This window comes from Thermobia domestica, chromosome 12 (assembly GCF_964235325.1).
Source record: "Thermobia domestica chromosome 12, izTheDome1.hap1.1, whole genome shotgun sequence".
Taxonomy (NCBI): Eukaryota; Metazoa; Arthropoda; class Insecta; order Zygentoma; family Lepismatidae; genus Thermobia; species Thermobia domestica.
The window spans coordinates 229,916,386-229,936,961 of NC_137465.1; the positions used below are offsets into that span (position 1 = coordinate 229,916,386).

The 20,576-nt window shown below is 34.1% G+C and overlaps 1 protein-coding gene and 1 non-coding gene across 2 annotated transcripts in view; one reads left to right on the forward strand and one right to left on the reverse strand.

Moving 5' to 3' along the window:
* LOC145667106 (synaptic vesicular amine transporter-like) overlaps positions 1-20,576 on the forward strand; it is an 86,978-nt gene that overhangs the window by 30,942 nt on the left and 35,460 nt on the right. Inside the window, exons 5-6 of the mRNA XM_081734846.1 lie at positions 1,775-1,815; positions 9,101-9,247. Of these exons, the coding sequence (XP_081590972.1) occupies positions 1,775-1,815; positions 9,101-9,247 (188 nt within the window). The remainder of the gene's footprint in view (positions 1-1,774; positions 1,816-9,100; positions 9,248-20,576) is intronic.
* Positions 1,914-2,029, reverse strand: TRNAL-CAA (transfer RNA leucine (anticodon CAA)). The gene is made up of 2 exons: positions 1,992-2,029; positions 1,914-1,959 (listed from the first exon to the last, which is right to left on the reverse strand). It is a non-coding gene; the product is annotated as a tRNA-Leu (tRNA).

The window sequence follows — 20,576 nt, forward strand, 5'->3', positions numbered from 1 at the left end:
CAAAGCAACGTTTATTTAGTGACAATGTCTGATGTAAACAAAGCAACATTTATTTAGTGACAATGTCTGATGTAAACAAAGCAACGTTTATTTAGTGACAATGTCTGATGTAAACAAAGCAACATTTATTTAGTGACAATGTCTGATGTAAACAAAGCAACGTTTATTTAGTGACAATGTCTGATGTAAACAAAGCAACGTTTATTTAGTGACAATGTCTGATGTAAACAAAGCAACGTTTATTTAGTGACAATGTCTGATGAAGCCAACGTGTTCAGTTAGTTGGCGAAACTGTTACACAGTTATTATGTTAAAATAAACGTTGCTTTCTTCAAAGATTGATATTTCTAGTTTAACTTATTTAAGATAGCAAAAGGTAGTATGAACCAGTTAATAATTTCACGATACATATAAAAGATTTAGTTATCTATTACTATAGAACACAACCTGGTAATCCTGAATAGAATTTTTATATCTGAAGGTGAGACTCAAGGTAAAGAGTTCCATTGTGTTTGTAATTCTGTGGGAGGAGTGAGTTCTCTCTCTCTCTCTTTATTTCTTTTTGGGACCAATACAAAAGAAAGACACAGGAGAATCCAATTATATATATTCCCAAGGCCACAAGCATCTCGAGCAAGTTCTTTCCACTACCAACATATAGAAAAACTCGCAACCTTGCAGAAGTTAACCGTATTTAAATATAACTTGGAATACATTTCCAATATCATTCTTCAGTATACTTGTAATCATGGAGAGGAGGTCCATAATTAAATTAAATAATAAAAATAACTAAAAATAACCAAAAATTTATTTATTTGTTAGTTTATGAGGCTTCGGTCAACTTTTCTTTTGAGATGATAAAGATTGTACCTGCGCAGATTGTACCGAACGATATGAATACGACATCCATCTTATATCGAATATTTGGTTCATACTACAAAATCTAATTACCAGATCCTCCGGCTAGTTTTTGGTTCTATTTGAATACACACTATAATAAAGCCCTTGACAAGTGTTGTGTAGCCATAAAAATCTTTGACAGTTGTTAAGAAAATTTTTAGAGGGGTGGAAAATATTCTTCCCAGCCTGGGAAAACAGTAATTAAGTTAGTGCTAGGAAAGAGAAAGTGAGAAGGAGAAATTTCCCTGGCTTCTCGCCAGAGGCGGATCCAGGACGGACATCTGGAGGGGGCGGTGGGTTGTAATACTGCTATTTACACCTATATTTAAGAGCTCCAAACTGCGATGGGTTTTATTTATATATAAAATAAGAAAGTTTCCTCTTCTTTTGGGGGCAATCGCCCCGATTGCTCCCCCCCTGGATACACCCCTGCTTCTCGCATTTGATTTTGCACCTCCCAGACAATATCTTCTGGAAGAAAGTTTGATCGCATTTTGAGAACAGCTACAAAACTACTGAATCAGAACAGACATTTAATAGGACTTAATCTTTATAGCAAAAGATAGTTTTTGTGGTCGGTTCATTTATAGTCGAGTACTTAATTCTAGTTTTTGTTTAATTATATGTATGGGCGTCACTTTATCTTAGCATCAGATTTATAATTAACAAGTTCTAAAATAGATGTTTTAAGCAGTGAGAAGCACCACACTGCAATCTAAGTCATTTCTGTACACAATTATTACGATAATTTATACGCAATATCGTTATAATTGATAGTTTAAAGAATATGTTTTTGTGTACAAGTTGTGATCCACATTTTTATGTGCACTCTGAACCATTATAATGCATTAATGACGTTTAATTTTGTTGTTAGTTTTTCAAGCAATGTTCTTGGATCTGAGGCCTCTAACCGAGGTAAGTACATTTTTGTAAACTAGAAATAAATAGAGGATAAGTTACCAATGAAAATAGATGACGACGTCTTGTAGTAAATTTAAAGAAAAAAAGGCTTGTGTCAGGAGTGGGATTCGAACCCACGCCCTCATCAGAGGACCAGAAGTCTTCAATCACTCGTAAAGTGAAAGCTTTCGCTTGAGTCTGGCGCCTTAGACCGCTCGGCCATCCTGACTTTTCATACAAGTAATCATTGAAACATAAATTTTCGAAGCACTATAGTCTTACGGCTAGTGCTCTAGGGTTAGACGCACATGCTCGCAAGTTGTAAATGTTAAGAGTACAACAACGCCTTGGATTGGTTCTCCGCTCCAGGAAAGCACAGGGCTAGGGAAGCGATATCCCTGGAACAAAGAAAGAAAGACACCAGGATAAGCACTAGACTGTTAAAAAAGAGTTTTAAACCACAGGAAGATGATAATATCAAATGGTAATCCGCGCCTGCACTTAAGATTAGGTGCTGTCAATCTCACGGTATTGATAAGCTGTGCGCCATCGTCGTTTTTGACTCCAGTGGCGGATCTAGTTAGGGGCCGGGAGGCCTAGTTCCCTCAGTATTTTGAGTGACAAAAATAACTAAAACTATTATTTATATATTTTTGAAAGTTTACAGTAAGCGCTGCTTTTTATTCTTTATTGCACAATTTTTGAAACATTAGATATAATTTCAGTTATAACAACGCCACACTTCGAATTATCAAAATCACGTAATACATTCCATCTACAATTATTTACTGCTTAATACGAAGATTGTTTAAAGGATTACATACTAGTTTCAATCACATAAACATACTATATTTCGCAATAACTATGAATAGCTTTACTGCAATGCGATACACTTCTGTATTATGCGACAACGTTATACATTGAAAAATTATATGTAAAAAAAGTACATAGTAACTGTTACGTTAGTAACCGAATCACTGTCATAACAACGAGTAAATAAACCTTTTTACTTAGCGACAGATCAATAAATATTCGCAAATCATAACATTAATTATAACATTTTCAACTAATTTAAAATGTTCGTTATTGAATTCTCTATGTCTGTGTGTCTGTGTGTCTGTCTGTCTGTTATTTGTGATTTTTTTTTCAATTTTGAACCTTGCATTCGATAGAGCATCAAAAACTATCACAGAAAGTGATTTAATTTTTTGTGTCACTCTTACCGTTCTCGAGATATTGGCCAAAAAATGGCCGACTTCCGGAGATTTAAGAAGCCATATCTCGGGAACCGTAAGTCATAGAGAGATCATATTTGTGTTGATCAATATCTAAAAGGATGATAAATATTTTGGTACCAAATAGTAACCGGTGGCCACTGTCCAACTGGCCACCAATTAATATCGGTACCAAAATGTTTACCGTCCTCCTAGGTATTGTTTAACACCAATATCATCTCTCTATGACTTACTGTTCCCATGACATTGGCCAAAAATGGCCAATGTCTAGATTTTTAAGGAGCCATAACTGGGGAACCATAAGCTGTAGAGACATTATATTAGGTGTTGATCAATACCTAAGAGGATGGTAAATATTTTGGTACCAAATAGTAACCGGTAAAACATTTATCATACCCTTAGCTATTGCTTAACACCAATATCATCTCTCTATGTCTTACCGTTGTCATGATATTGGCCAAAAATGGCCAATTTCTAGATATTTAAGGAGCCTTAGCTCGGAAACCATAAGTTGTAGAGAAATGATATTCATGTTGATCAATAACTAAGAGGATGTGAACATTTTGGTACCAAATAGTAACCGGTGGTCACTGATTAACTGTCTACTGGCCAACTGACCACCGTTCCCCAGATATTGGCCAAAAAGGTTCGAATTTCTAGATATCTAAGCAGCCATATCTCGAGAACTGTAAGTCATAGAGATATAATATTTTGCTAATTTTTGCGACAAAGAGAAAGAGCGGATAAGAAGATTTACTTTTACATGTAGGAACAATCAGAGTTATCCTTCCCGCTCCACCTCTTCATTCTTTTTAAGTTCGTTCTGGCAATGCTTTTGGAGCATTCTCAGCTGGTTTATTCTTCTTTTAATATGTACACTCATGTCCAAAATTTTGTCGTATGTCTATAAATATGTTGTTGCAGGAATATAACTTGATAAAGAATTCGCCCGGTATTTCTCATAATGTTAGTATCTGTATAATCGGAAAAGACAGGTATGTGGAAAATTTCATGTCAAAATAACAGTAAATAAGAATAATGAATCGAAAATAAAACTTTCTTGTCCATTTAACAACATTTTGTTTTATTCATTCTAATTTTTGTATTTATAATTCTTTTCCTATGAAATTTACCACAAATATACATTTCCCGATTATAAACATAGTGAGTATACACATAGTATAAGTATTAAAAGTACCCTGCAAAATCATTATCAAATTATATTCCTACAAGAAGACAGTTATAGGTATGCGACAATCATTTTGGACATGAGTGTACCTAGTGGTTGTTAAAATAGGACTTTTGCCCTAACTACTAAATAAAAAAAACCGAAGTAAATACGCGGTTAACACACATTATCGTTGTACAATTGCAGTATTTCTGTTACACAATGTGTAAAATAATACTTGAGGTTCACAACGTCAGCGTCCAACCTAGCCATAGCAACCACCGAGAGAGAGTTTAGTTGGAAAATACTGCAGGATCCATGGAAAATTGTAAATCAATTTGAAAACATGAAGTGCGTAATTTGTTAACGAAGTACATAAACGGATTTCTAATTAAAACGATTTGCGTGAACTCATGATACACCTCTCATGGACTGAGTTCTGGCTGCCCCCCTAGTTATTACTTTTTAGTTCCGCCACTGTTTGACCCATCTATTTACAATGCATAAGGCATTATTTTTTTCCTTTTCTTTGAAATAAACTGGAATTTTACTCATTTTTTCCATCAAATATATATTTAAATTATCGTTACATCCCTCTCTCTATATCCTAGTGGCTAATGCATGACCTTAGTGTACCAGGTCCCTGGTTGGATTCCCTGTTGGAAATTCTTTAAATTTGAATATATTACACTGATTCAGACTCTAAATTGTAGAATCACGTCTCATATACCCTCAGCGCTGAAAAGAAACTCCAATAATCAATCTACCAAATGCCCCTTATTAGTGAAAATTAAATTTTGTTAGAGTATATAATTTAAATAGGGTTGTTAAGTGCCCGAAATAGGTCCAGATATGTGAAAAATACGTAAAATTTACAGGAAAGAAAGGACGAATTGGCTATTTTTTATGAAATTTGTTGTAATGACAAAACAGATGTAATATGGTGTATTTAAGTGTTAAAAGCTGCATGTTGTTGGTATTTGCATATTGAGTGGAGGCATGCTGACAGTGAAGAAATAAATTCTTAGTATTCCAGGGGCGGATTCAGGGGGGACGATTGCCCCCCCCCCCGAAGAAGAGAAAGCTTTCTTATTTTATATATAACTAAACCCATCACAGAGTTTGGAGCTCTTAAAAAAAGCTCTAAGTAGGAGTATTACAACCCACCGCCCCCCCAGAAGTCCGTCCTGGATCCGCCCCTGTAGTATTCAAAGATGGTAGTTGCATGTGACGGAACAGAAAAAGTAGCAAATGTAGGAAGACATTGAAAATAAAGAAACACACGAACAGTTACATTTTCAAATGTGAATATCATGTTGATTGTGTGAAATATCATTGACAAAAGTCGACAGTGAAAGGAATATTTTTTCGAGGACACAAACTTGCCGATAGGGAAGGTACTTAACCTAGTGTTTTTAGCGACACACTCGTTTACACTTACCGGTGACGCGCCTGCTCCCCATGGGCGCGCCCCATCGCTGACTCTCGGGCCCTCCTACTGGGCTCCTGCCCTGACTCTGTTAGATAGCATTCGCGCTCTCTAGTGGCCACCTACCAAAGTTAGTTTGCGTTTGTGGAGCAAAAGATCCAATATATTTCAGGCAAAAATTTTCTCGTAGACGTTATATCTGAAGAACTACACATAGTATAGCCAAACCCAAACTATCACTCAACTTAGCATGATGTGTTAATTCCGAAAAAAAAAAAAAAAAAAAAACGAAAACTCGAATTAGGGGTCATTCGAAAATTTTGTAGCCCTTGATCCAAAATCCAATTATTGGCCAAGATCGCAATCTTCTGATACTTTTTTTTATCATTCCCAAAATTTTTGGCCAAGATCGCAATGTTTTTATCCATTTTTTTGGACCATTCTTAAAATTCTTGTTTATGCTCTAGTTTTTGTTGCATATTTCCTGACGCAGTATTTACAAGCAAAAAGGTAAAAATCCTCTTAAAGTGAATGTGCATCGAGGAACTCTTAAGAAACACTTTCTAAGGTAATGACAACGTATTTCCTCATAAATGACGAAAAATTCACGTTTTTCAATCTGAAAATACTGGACCTACTCTGCGATACAAAGATCTTTTAATATTTAATGATCAAATTTAAATAATAATATATTTATAAACAATGTAAGTCTGATTTGAAAAACGAAAAGGTAGTTAAATACAGTTGAAGAAATACAAATCAAGCCATTAAAATTCCAGATTGTTTCAAAGGAAACAAAAATAATTTTGCATATAAATCAATGGGCTAAAAAAAAAAAGAAAACATAGATATCATAAGTACCCGACTCTGTTAAGACAGCAAAATAAATATACTGGGAGGGGTAGTGTGTGAGAATCAGTATCATGGCTATTGTACAATATACGATGAGAATTGTAGATCTCATTTATATGTATTCATAATGTAACAAAATTTAACAAATTTGCCTGCGTGAATTACAAAGAAAATCAGGCCTATTCATGTTGAAGTCTTCAAACGAATTCTTTTAATTTAATGTCCTCAGTTATGCTCTTTAGGCTAAACAAGATGGATGATAAATGAAAAAAGTTAACATTGTATTCCAGTGGCGTATTTAGGGGGGGCTTCCGGGCTTAAGCCCCCCTCCCCGAAATCTTACTTACTACAGTAAAGTATATGAAATATCTTGCAGAATTTTCACATTTTCAGGCAAAGTCCCTCCCCCCCGAAAGTTAGCAAAGCCCCTCCCGAAACAAAATCGTAAATACGCCACTGTTGTACGTATTCAAATGAACTAAAATAGCTTTTCCAAATGTTTCTTATATGCGAAAAATCTGTAAGTACCGGTACTAAATTCATAATTCACCAGATAGAAAGTGTCTGAAGTTGATGGAGAGGATGTCGAAAACTTACTTCTTTCTTATTTATGATTGGAACACATAGCTTTCCAGCTAACTGCCTCATTATATCTCCAATCAATTAATTAGTTTCGATTCCATGGTATTCAATAATCAATAATTTTAATAATTTTATAATTTTATTAATAATTTTATTTTAATAACAGTGGTAATTGTCTTTGCCTCATTGCAAGCATTTTCTAAGAAAGATGCAGAAAAGCGTCGTGTTTTTTTTAGGTGGTTAGAGAATATGCCTTTCATATGAAAAGTACAGATTCGTTTTTTTGTGAGAACGCATGACTTAGAATCTTATATCAAACTAAGCATCTGCTTCTCTAGATCAGTGTTAAAAGGGGCGTTAAATCCCAGAGATCAGCTAATGAATATTATTATATTGGAATTTGAATTATGATATGATCTTGCAAGACAAAAATATTTACATTTTAACATAATGATGCGGAATTACATTCCAAGTTATACAGTGCGTCCGGATGAAAATATACCAATAAAAAAAATTGAATAACTCGAGAGTCAATAGTGATAGAATCATCTGGTTTTGTTTATCGGATAGAGAAAAGAATACAATTTCATATCCAGCACAAAAATTCACTGAACTCACCTCAGTAAACCTCCACGTGTGCCCCGTTTTGTTACTCCTCAAACATCAAAGCGATACTCAATTTCCTTCCAGGTATTGCGTAACATTTGAAGTGTCACGGATCCACAAGCATAGATAATTCTTTGTCTTAAATAATCCATATCGTAAACTCGGGCGTGGTACACAAAAAGTCCTCACGCACTGCCAAAGAAAAAGTTCAGGGGTCAAGTCGAACAATCTCGGATACCATTGACTGGGACACCCTTGGCAATCCAATTGTCCTGGAAATAGTTATTCAGAAATTCCCTGACGCAACGGGTCTAATGTGAAGGAACATGTATCCCTGTGATATGCGAGGTACAGCACAATTTTCCAATATTGCCAGGCGTGTTGCTCCCGTAATTGTAGCCCCCTTCAACGAAGAAATGAGCCTATAACAGAACTCTCTGTCAACGCACACAAGTTTAATTTGGGCTGTTGCGTTCACGTTTCACAAATTTTCCTCAGCTCATATTCTGCAATTTTGCCTATGCACCTTATCTGACGTATAGACTGTGACTTCGTCAGAAAAAGCTACCCTTTTAAGGAAATCATTGTCCATATCAATGTGCGATAGCATTTAACAGCAAATCCATATATGTAAGGCTTGCCATTAAATTGAAGTTTTTGAACAAGGTATAGCTTGTAACTCTCAGATGTAATCTTTTATGTACGATATCACACACAGTCGACGCAGGATTTGCAGTTGTGTACTCACACACTTTATCAGGACTTCGCTGAAAGGCCTCCCAAACTGTCTCTATTTCTTCTTCTTTCACAGTTTTTTCCAATTGCTTTCTTGCTTAACACTGAGCGAGTTTCCAGAAACTGTTTGTGCTATCTAACAGTGCAATGACGGTCTGATGGTTCCTATCCGTGTTGTTGTCTGTACAGTTACAGTTACAGAGGACTTGAATTTTGTGAATCACAAACAACACGTCACTTTATGCATTTTATACGAACACCGAAAGGACACCATTTTGCTCAGGAGATTTCCGTGAAGTCCTGTTGCGATCATTTGTCAATTGGAATAAAATTCTATTGTTTCCAAAAAACAAAACCGGACGAGTAAACTGGAAAAGAATTTGACCATTCTATTGTTGTTCAATGCAATGACATATACCAAACAAATTTCTCTTGCCTTCTGCAAGTACATTTGCGAAATAAAACTACCTACATACTGTTCTAAGTTTCGATGCTAATCCTTCCACATAATAACCCAATATCTTCAGAGGTGGTGTTTACCATTATGGTTTCCAGAGACTCTCATATATAGATCCCAACAATACATGGAGGAACTAGCTACTATACAGTATATAACGTAGCAGATATTAAATGTTATTTTTAATATCCAGTGCTTTAGATAAAGTATTGATATTTTATATTTCCATTTTCCAGAGACCATTGTCAAGTCCTAATCTCACCCACCTGCTAACCGATGGATACATTCTGCTAACAGCTGGAGCTATTTGGATTTCAACATCAGCCATGGCTATACTAGAACCCTGTTTACCAATATGGCTTATGGACACCATCAAACCAGAAGTAATTATTTCTATTACATAATTTTTATAATATTTTCGAGGGACGATAGAAAAGAAAGAATTATATACAATATACAGGGTGTTTCAAAACAACACGACGTTTAGGAGGAGATACCTGACACTAAGATAAGACCAAAGGTATAGACCAACCTGGGTGAACAAATGCTTTCTTTCGGAGTTATAGGCTGTCGATAACATGAAAAAATGAACTTTAAAGGTCTATAGCTCCGAAACTATGGGACCTACCGTAGTCAGGTCAAGACTTCACTTAGGAACTAATATGTGTGCTATCCAAAAATACATGTTTCAGAATCCTAAGGTACTCACGCAACAATTTTTATAGAGGAAGTTGAGCTATGGGCATATATTTGAAGTACTCACAAACTACCTCTATAAACATTATTGGGTAATTACCGCAGGATTCTGAAACTTGGATTGGATGTGGCTCATACTAGTTCCTAAATGAAGTCTTGGCCCAAGACAATAGGTCCCCTAGTTTTGGAGCTATGGACATTAAAACTTCATTTTTTCATATTTTCGGCAGCCTATAACTCCGAAAGGAAGCATTTCTGCACCCAGGTTGGTCTATACTTTTTGTCTTATCTTGGTGTCAGGAATCACTTTACAAACGTTGTCGGTGTTGTTTTGAAACACGGTTTTGATATTTTAATACATTTACACATTCTATTGCCCCTACGTATCGAAAAAATGTTTTGGATGACTGTCCGTTTGTGTCGATATAAGCTCTGTACACTCGCCTAAATGTCATACCATTCAGAGTGTCTGAACCAAATATAAACATTAAGATTTTAATGAAATTTTGCAGGGGAGATTTTTTTTAGAAAATAATTTTCTTCCGGCCTCCAAAAGTAAGGATAGTTTACTGAGGGATGATTTCTTTAAAAAAAAATATGCTCAAAAATGGCTCTGGCAATTAGGGAAGCGCACAAGACGAGTCGAGACAGGATTTTCCTGACAAAATTCGAGTCGAGACACGGCTCTTCCAATAGAGAAATATACATTTTTTGAGTCGAGACATCACTTTTACAGAACATTTTCGAAATGAGACAGCCACAAATCTTGTCTTGTGCGCATCTCAGTAGGGATAGTGGTGAATCTATCCAACGTGTGAGGTATTATAGACAATAGATAGCCGACAAACACCATTGTAATCGTACCAGATGCTTCTTTTGAAGCTGTCTCGTATTTTCATCATTATGTCAATTAAGGAAGTAACAAAGTGTCAATTTAATGTGACATATGGATGTTGCACAATACTTTAAATGTTGGAAGGCGGAGAAACATGAGAAACATGAAAGAAAAGGATACAATTTGAAATTGACAAGCTTTTTGTAACACTGTTACAATTTGAACATTGTATCATTAAAAGAAAGAATATATTGTCTGAGAAAGCTTAACTGTTGGAAGCCAGAAAATAGTGTAACAGCAGGACGTGAGAAAGTCATGTAACCTAAGAATGGCATGAGTAGGGAGAGAATTCTTTGATGTGTACTAAAGAAAGAAACATATACACAGGTGTACTGTAATTTTGGGTGGTCCAGTTTTTGGAGGTGGTGGGGGATGTACTGTGCTCTGGACATTGGTTAATTGAGGGACTGTAATTTTCACTGCATGGAAACTGAAAAAGAAAGAAATAGGAGACACCTGCATGTATGTGTGTGTTCCAGGGTTTTTGGAGGTGGGGAGCGAACTGTACTGCCCATAGAGTAAAAGACATGGGTTAATTGACAGTGTAACTTGCACCCTATGGAGAAAGAGCAATGAGTATACTGAAGGAGAGAGAATGTAAGAAATACCTTGAAAATGTTACATAGGGAAAGTGTAGTGTCCTTTTGACCAAAGGACCAGTTTAAATTAACGTGGGAATAGTTAAAATTACTACAATAGAAAGCGAAACTTTTTTGTGCAGATGAGAAAATGTCATGTTGGTTGCGACACACCTGTATGTGTAACTCTTTTTAGAAAAGAAAGAAAGATTTTTCTGACTTGTTAGAGAGAATGAAAAAAGAAAGAAAGAAAAAGTCCTTTTTGTGGAAAAGATTCTTGTTAGCTTTAAAGAATAGCTTTGTACTTGTTTTTGTGAAAAAAAAAAAACGAAAGGGCGAAAACAGACAGGATGTGCGTAAGATTGCTATTATGCCAATGGTTTAACAGATGGAGAAAAAAAAGAAAAAAAGTATTGTTGAAGTTAGGGATACTATCATGAATGGATTTTTGTAGTTTTGAAAAGGAGTGTGAGAAACTTACGTGGAAAATAAGATAATATTTGCAATAGAAATTTAGATATTTTGGGGTTATGGATTTGTTTGAAGTTTTAATTTAGTTGAATTTTTATGCCAAATAGTTGAAAAGATGCAGATGAGAAGAGATAAGGTTGGTTCGATAATATATTATAGTTGAGACTTGTGATAATTGGATTAAAATTGTTAGGAAGATACATGAAAATTGAAATGAACAGAATATGATCTGAATGGATTTTGAGTTGACTTGATGGTAGTTTTGCATTTGGTTTTAACAGCGAAGCTATATGAGACATGAACTTAGTGAATAATACATGTATAATACGGATGATTACAAACTTATATTTTTGTAGTTGGAATATTGAAAATGAAATATTTGAGTTTACGATGCATGGTTATTTTGGTTAGGCTAAGGTGGGATTAATATTGTTTGGGAAGAATCATAAATACTTTGAGAATTCGAAGGATCACAATATGATCTGAATGGATTTTGACTTGACTTGATGGTAGTTGTGCATTTGGTTTGAACAGTGAAGCTATATGAGACATGGACCTAGTGAATAATAAGGTAATAATACGGATGATTACAAACTTATATATATATATATTTTTTTTTTTTTTTTGTAGTTGGAATATTGAAAATAAAATATTTGAGTTTACGATGCATGGATATTCCGGTTAGGGTAAGGGAAAGAGTGATGATGAGTAAAAATGGTGGAATGAAGAAATTGGGAGGAAACGGAAGAATTGGAAGAAAATGCAAGATGAGAGTACTTAAATGTTTTTTTTTTTACACTGATGTACTAGTTAGGTACATACCTAAGGTGAAGGAGACGACAATGATGAGAAATAAATGAAATGCTGGAAAACAGGAGAATCCCGAGAAAACCCAACGCTCACGGTGTTTGTTTATCATAAAGTTGAATTGTTTGGGTCGGGATTAAACCCTTGGTACGTTAGATGGAATATTGAAATTGAAATTTTTAAGAATATGTTGCATGGTTATGCCGATTAGTCTAAGGGAGACGATGAGTAAAAAATGTTGAAATGAGAAAGTGGGAGGAAACGGGAGAATTGGAAGAAAATACGTGATGAGAGTACTTAGATGCTTTTTTATACTAACCTAGTAACTAGGGTACATACCATTGATATGTGTGCGGCTAAGGTGAAGGAGACGATGATTATTTTTTGGTTCGTTTGTTTTTACAAACTCTGAACAATCTAAGGTGTTTGAACTAAATATGGGAGCTAAAATAAGCTCTTAAAAGTATATAGGAAGTGGGAGGAAACGGGAGAATCTCGAGAAAACCCAACGCTCACGGTGTTTGTTTATCATAAAGTTGAATTGTTTGGGTCGGGATTAAACCCTTGGTACGTTAGATGGAATATTGAAATTGAAATTTTTAAGAATACGTTGCATGGTTATGCCGATTAGTCTAAGGGAGACGATGAGTAAAAAATGTTGAAATGAGAAAGTGGGAGGAAACGGGAGAATTGGAAGAAAATACGTGATGAGAGTACTTAGATGCTTTTTTATACTAACCTAGTAACTAGGGTACATACCATTGATATGTGTGCGGCTAAGGTGAAGGAGACGATGATTATTTTTTGGTTCGTTTGTTTTTACAAACTCTGAACAATCTAAGGTGTTTGAACTAAATATGGGAGCTAAAATAAGCTCTTAAAAGTATATAGGAAGTGGGAGGAAACGGGAGAATCTCGAGAAAACCCACGAACACGGTCTTTGTTTATCATAAAGTTGAATTGATTGGGTCGGGGATTGAACCTTTGGTACGTTAGATGGAATATTGTATAACGTAAAGTATAAATATGTAATATATTAGTGAAAGAACATGATTATATTGTTTTTAGTATGTGGTGTAAACTGTGATTGAAGCTGAGATTTGAAGAACGAAAGCTGAACGCCTTACTATTGAAGAACTATGTTGTAATGGATTGTAAGAACTATGTTGTAATGTTTTAAAAATGTCAGTGTATGGTGCCATACTTACAGAGAGAGACGGAAAAGAGCTCTTCCAGTGGTGAATAAGATAATAAAACTGAAAAAGGCAAACCTTTGGTTTCGTTTCCGTTTTGCAGAACCTACAAAAGTGTATTGTATTTTTTTTTTTTTTTTTGGCTATTGTGAAGTATCTAGACGCTACAAGCTGTATTTAAGGGAAAGAGTTTCTTTTATGTGAGAATTTATTGTTTGTAGAGAGATACTTGCGTAAATTTTCTGCTGTATTGAAGGGAAGTTGTAGGGGGTATCCTTTTAAAAGAATTTTGCCTTTTACAGAGAAAAAATTGCTTTAAGACATACAGTAATTGGACGTAAGTGTTTGCAGGGGACGCTAAGATTTGAAAAAAAAGAAAGCGTAAAATGTTTGGCGTTAGTTTGACTCTTTTATTTGTGAAAAAATATAAATATCCTGTTTTGGAGAACACGCTTATTTCTAGTTTAGAGCTTACGTAGTGATACTGTGATTGTGGTTAATATTTGAGGAAAGGAGTTTTTAGCTGACCGGAAATATTTATATTTGGAAGGTAAGTTGAATTTTGTTTTTTATATTTATTCTATAAAGTAATAACGAAAGAACTTAACTTTTATAGATAATTGAAGTGCGAATATAATATCATTTTTTAATGTAAAATGTAATATGAGCTTATTTTTATTTATTGACTTTTAAGAAAAATAAAATGATAAATATTGAAAAGCTGATGGTGGAATTAATTTTTAAATTTATATAATAGCATAGAACTTAATTCTAAACCACCCAAGTAATTTTTATTAAACTTTTAATATATATATATATATATAAATATATAAATATAGAGAGAATGATATTGTGTGCTTGTGAAGGAGGTGCAGAATTTATACTAAATTATTTTTTCTTATTTTTGTTTTAGATTTTTTCCTGGATCGATTGTGAAGCGATTTTTGAAGGAATTTTTTACATTTGAGGTAAGAAATAAATTATTTTATTTATTTTTAAACTTAAGAGAGGAAAACTGTGGAGCTTATTATGTTTAATTGACTTTTTGGAAAAGATTAGTTTTAGTTGCGAACATTTTGAGTATAGTATGTGTAGCCTAGTTTTATTGAGAGGAAAGCAGGAAACGATGGAAAGATAAAAGCTTATGAATGCCATAGAAAATGCAATATTTCAGTTTATCGTGCCACGATTATGCCCTTTAGGTTAAGAGTGACGTGTGATTAAGGCAAATGAATGATCATGGAAAAATCGGTGGAATGAAAGTGTGGTAGGAAATAGAAATACGTGAAACAACCCGTGGACCTTATGTTGTGCACTAAAAAGTTACATGTCTAGGGATTGAATTATATACCTTACACACTAGAAGTGAACGTTATAGCACTGAGGTAGCGTTGAAACATATGCAGAGGAAACAATGGAAAGATAGAAAATGAAATTTTTAAGTTTAACGTGCCACGGTTATACCAGTTAGGCTAAGACTGACGCGTAATTAAGGCAAACGAATAATAACCGATCAATTGGTGGAATGAGAAAGTGAGAGAAAACGTGAAAACCCACTAAGAAAATGATGTTTAACACAAAGTTAATTTGCGGGGGAATTGAAGGAGGGATTGCACGCACCAGAGGTGTGTATTATAACATTGAGGTACCGCTGGAACATAACGAAAGGAAAGCACAAGACGGTGGAAAAATAAAAGCTTATTAATAATATAGAAAATAAAATTTTTAAGTTTGACGTTTTACCCTTATGCAGGTTAGGCTAAAGGGTGATAATGAGAGATGGATAAAATGATGGAATGAGATAGTGGGAGGAAAGGGAAGAATTGCGAGAAAATGCATGATGAGAGTACTTACATGGCTTTTTAGAGTGACATAGTAGCTATGACGCACACCGTTGCTGTGTATTTGTGTTAGGCTAAAGGAGAAGGTGATGATGAGAGATGAGTGAAATGGTTGAATGAAGAAAATGGGAGGAAGCGGGAGAACCCCGACAAAACCTACGCATACGGTGTTTGCGCAGCATAAATTTTACTTGTTGCGGATTGGGATTGTATGAGGGATTTGAAGCACCGGAGGCGCGCATTATAGTATTAAGGTACTGCAACATGACGTTAATAAATATTGGAATTTATTATTAGAAAGAGGATATGAAATATAAACTTTTAGTTAATTCATGAATTGGAAAAACAAAAGCAATGTTATGTAAGATAATGTGCAATTGAAATTAGTTGAGTGAATGTGATGAATTGAACTGAATTGTTTTACGTTTAATGCACCGTTAGCTTAATTGGAAAAGGGTAGTTTGCCATATATTTTTGCGTGTAGATAGAAGGTTATGTAAAAATGCCATGGATTTAAACAGACTGTTATTATGTACCAGTTTGGCAATGACAGTTTTTAATATTGGAAACATTCACCAACATTTATGACATGAAAATTGGTAATGTAGGTGCAAGTGTGTCATAATTATTTTGGAAAAGAGATAATTGAATTATATTTGTTAAGTAAAGAATTGGGCAAAAAATATGCATGTGTAATATTAGTATGGATTTAACTAATAACGTACAGAGAAATGTTTTAATGCCTAAATTTAATTGAAATTAATACCTATATGGAGTTTTTATTGGGAATATTACTATTTGAGGGAGTGTGGTTGCGACTTAAATATTATTATTATTATTATTATTTTTGGAATATATATTGCGTTATACCTCTTGCATAGCTTTATGTAACTGTCCTTATGTCCGAAAGAATAAAAAAATAAAAATACAGGAAACATAAAAGCATTGTGGGGCTAAAATATTTAGTGAGACTGAAAGTAAATTCATGAATTATATTATTGAAATATAAGTATAGAAAAAATCAAATGACCGTATTTAAAATGTGGGTATAAAGAAGATTTATTCGGGTTAAGTTGATTATGAGTTTATCGTACCCTTGAGCAGCGAGGCAATATGAGACGTGGACCTACAACTTTACGTGCAATGGGAACCACATGAGTTTGCCCCGGGAACCGAACGCTGGTTACCCATGCCAAATGCGTGTACGCTAACCGCTTAGTCATGAAGGAGTTTATGAACGACAATAGTTTTTTAGGAAAACTGGATTTTGTTTTCTTATATTAATTTATTGAAAATATTGAATTGTTTTTATGACACTTAGCACTTTATATTGCACGGTAATGCGAATTAGGGTAAAAGAAGATGATAATTACGGATGTGGAAGGAAACGGAAGCATTGCGAAAAAAATTATGAACATAATATTGTTTACTATAAGATTAGTTAATCAAATCTCTTGTTAAGGAATGTCCTAGAGGGTATGTTAACAAGAAAGAAAGGGAGGGGGCGAAGAAGACTACAATTAATGACTGATATTAAAACAAAAAGATTATACGCAAAAAACGAGAAGGTCAGCGGAGGACCGTGGTGCATACAAACTTGTTAGCTGCGGGAAGTGACTTGGTATTAAAGGCAAAATATCTATAATAATGACTTAAGCAAAAAATAGAACTATGAAGCAAATGTACTAGAGGAAATTACTTTAGGATTTGTGTAGGAAACGTGATGATAACTGAATATTATCTTGGTAGTATTGTAAATAGGAATGTTTCCTGGAAAAACTCTTGCTTAATTTTTGTGGAATTTCATATAAATGATACGAATATGTTGATACAATCGTAATAAGGACATACGTTATTTGATATTTTGAATATGTAGGCAAAGACAGACATTGAAATTTTTTTTTGTTGGGAGGGTTACAAAGTAATTTTGTTAGAATATGTTTGAAACTGGTGATTTTTAAGGTCTTGTGCACACTTATATATAGGTTACTTTTTAAAAGTAAGATAAAAATTAAATTGTTTATAATTGAAGGAATGAAATATTACTTTTGTTAGAAATATAGGTGAATTGCCTTATAATCATGATTTAGGGAACTTAGATCCCCAGAGTTTTTTACTGATGGAAAATAAATAAATAAATAATAACAGCTTGCTTAAAAGAGAACAAATAAAAAATAATTAGAGTCATTATTTGTATTGAAGATCCAAGTTTTAAGAACTGATATGTAAATAATGAAATAACTTTGACAGATCAAATTATAGGCGCTAAGCGAATAACTATAAGACTGATAACTAAGTATTGAATGTACAGTAGCTATTTATTTTGAGAATAGAACAGTGAATTGATTCAATGAATTATTGAGAGACATAAAAAAAAATAAGATGATACTTATTTTGATATATTTTTAACAGCACGCATGCTTAAATATAACATGTAAAATTTTATAGTATTATTTGATATTTATAAGTGTTTATTTTTTCATTTGTTGCAGGATGGCACACCACACACAAATTGCAATTATTCATTTAACTAACGAAGATTTTGATGTGATTGAATTAAATCCCGAAGAGAAGGAGGAGGATGTGGTTGAAATAGATCCCAAAGAGGAGGAGGAGGATGTGATTATATTTGATCCCGAAGAGGAGGAGAAGGAGGATGTGATTATATTAGATCCCGAAGAGGAGGAGAAGGATGATGTGATTATATTAGATCCCGAAGAGGAGGAGAAGGAGAATGTGATTATATTAGATCCCGAAGAGGAGGAGAAGGAGAATGTGATTATATTAGATTCCGAAGAGGAGGATGAGGAGAATGTGGATGAATTAGATCATGAAGAGGAGGCGATGGAAGATGTGCAAGAGGAGGATGAGCGGGCTACGATAGATGAAAATGGTGAACAGGAAGAGGAGGAGGTGATGCAAGATGATGTGGGGGAACAAGAGGAAGAAGAAGAAAACAATAGGGTGATTGAAATAAGTGAAGAGTTTTTAAAAACAATGATTAAATTACAAAAATTTTTAAACGTAGCGACGGATGCTAAAGTTTTACATACATTTAATCAATTTTTGAATAATTGTCAAGATTTATATAATGAAGGGAATAAATTGTAAAAAACGAAAAATGTAAAAAAAAAAGAAAAATGTAAATATACGAAATAAAAAAGAAAAAAAAAGAAAATTAGATTAGACAATATAAGTTGTGTGTTTTATTAATTCCAATATCATTACTTTAGGTAATTTGAACTGAGAAAAATCAGGTTTTAAGGTTACTTGGTTGTTTGGGTGGTTGGAAGGCTTTATAGCGACCACATTTTTATGGTTTTCTCTTTCAGTTTTCCGGTGGATTGTAGGAAGACTGCAGCTAACAAATGGAGTGGAGTAAGGTATTGTATAATTTTTTTTTATGGAAGACCCAGCAAAGGATATTAGTTTCACACGGATTTAAGAATGTTTTGGTGTTAAAATTACAGGGAAAAAAAATCTATAGAAACCTTATAAGAAGAAGACTGTTGAAAATATAATTTCCAATTGCTGACTAAAGATGCTTTTTTGAACTTGAATAAAAGACAAATTTTAGGTCGTGCAAGCTGGAATCCAGCTCAGCTATTTAAATATTTATTATTATTATTATTATTATTATTATTATTATTATTATTATTATTATTATTATTATTATTATTATACATTTGACAGACTTGGAAAATAATTTTAACTCTGTTTTTTTTTTTAAATTATGCTTATCTTATTCTTCCTATTCATTACTTTCCTTCTACTTTTTCCTTTATACTTATATGAAGACAATTTTTCGTAAACTATATGCATTGAAATTGTTCTCACACATAATCTCTTACTCTCAGTGAAGTATTTGAAAACAGAATCCTAGGAAGCTAAAAGGAATAAGAATGGGGGATTGGCAAAAGCTTGATATTGAGGAACTACATAGTTTATAGAATTACCCATCATTGTTAGGGTTATCAAGTCTAGGAGGCTTAGCTGAGCATGTCATATAGGTTTAATAGAATGCTTTCAAAGTCTTGACTGGTAGACTTATAGAAAAACGACCAATAGAAAGACCTATGCACAAATGGGAGGAAAATATTAAGATGAATTTCGCAGAAATTGGAATACAAAGTACAAACTGTATACAATTGGGTACGGATAGAAGTCAGTGAAGAGCTTGTGTGAACCTCTGGGTTCCATAGGTCATAGACTTAGTTAGTTAATTTTATATGCAATGAAAATAATAATAATATTAAGAACAAGAAAGATAAATAAAATTCACCTCTTTTTTGCTACCCGATTTTTAAAATAATTTTGTTTGTCCCCCCTTAAAAATGCTATTGAAGCTTTATAGAATGTGTATTGGTAACGTATTTTGATCTTGATTGAAGGAACACTGAAAATCAAGACCAAGTTTGTTTCTAAGTGCAAAATTTACTTAAAATTTTGATATATAACTCATAATTTTCACGGGATTTTTATGTTTTACAGTTTATGGATTATTTCCATATTTTATCGTTTGTTGCATTTTAATAGATTAATTTGAAAAATATGGCATAAAAAATCATTATGTGTACAAGACTCCACTGGATATGTATGATACTTAAAAAAAAAGAAATCTTACGTAAATTTATTGCATAAATGTCAGATAGAACCGTTGTTATGAGGCTTATTTGTGAAGATTGAAATACGGAAACCAGAAATGTTGTGTATTTTGTGGATATTTAAAACACCAAGAAGGCCAATAGTGAACGGATAGGTTACCTACCATAAGACAGCGAGAGAGAGAGAAATAATATGGGAAGCATGCATATACGCTGAATGCATGCTATGAAGCGAGGGCGGGAGGGGGTGTTTGTAGTTTGAAGGAAAGAGCAATAGAGACGCGAAGGGTGTTTTACGGAAAGAGTGTATGCGATAAAGAGAGGGAGATAGGGAGAGAATGTTTGCAAGGTTGGATAAATGCGTTCGGTGCGTGAGAGGAGAGGAGAGGGGTGGGAGGATTTTGGTGCTTCTACTTTGACGAAAAGAGGAAGAGAGAGAGAGAGAGAGCAAGCTTGGATAAATGCGTTGGGTGCGTAAGAGGAGAGGAGACGTGCAGGGAACAGTTTAACGAAAAGAGCAAGAGAGGTAGAGCGAAGCATGCATACGTGCGCTGCTGAGCGGAAGACAGGGGGAAGGCGCGGGGTTAACCTGCTTCAGGCCTTTTTTTTTATTCCTAGCTGAATGCA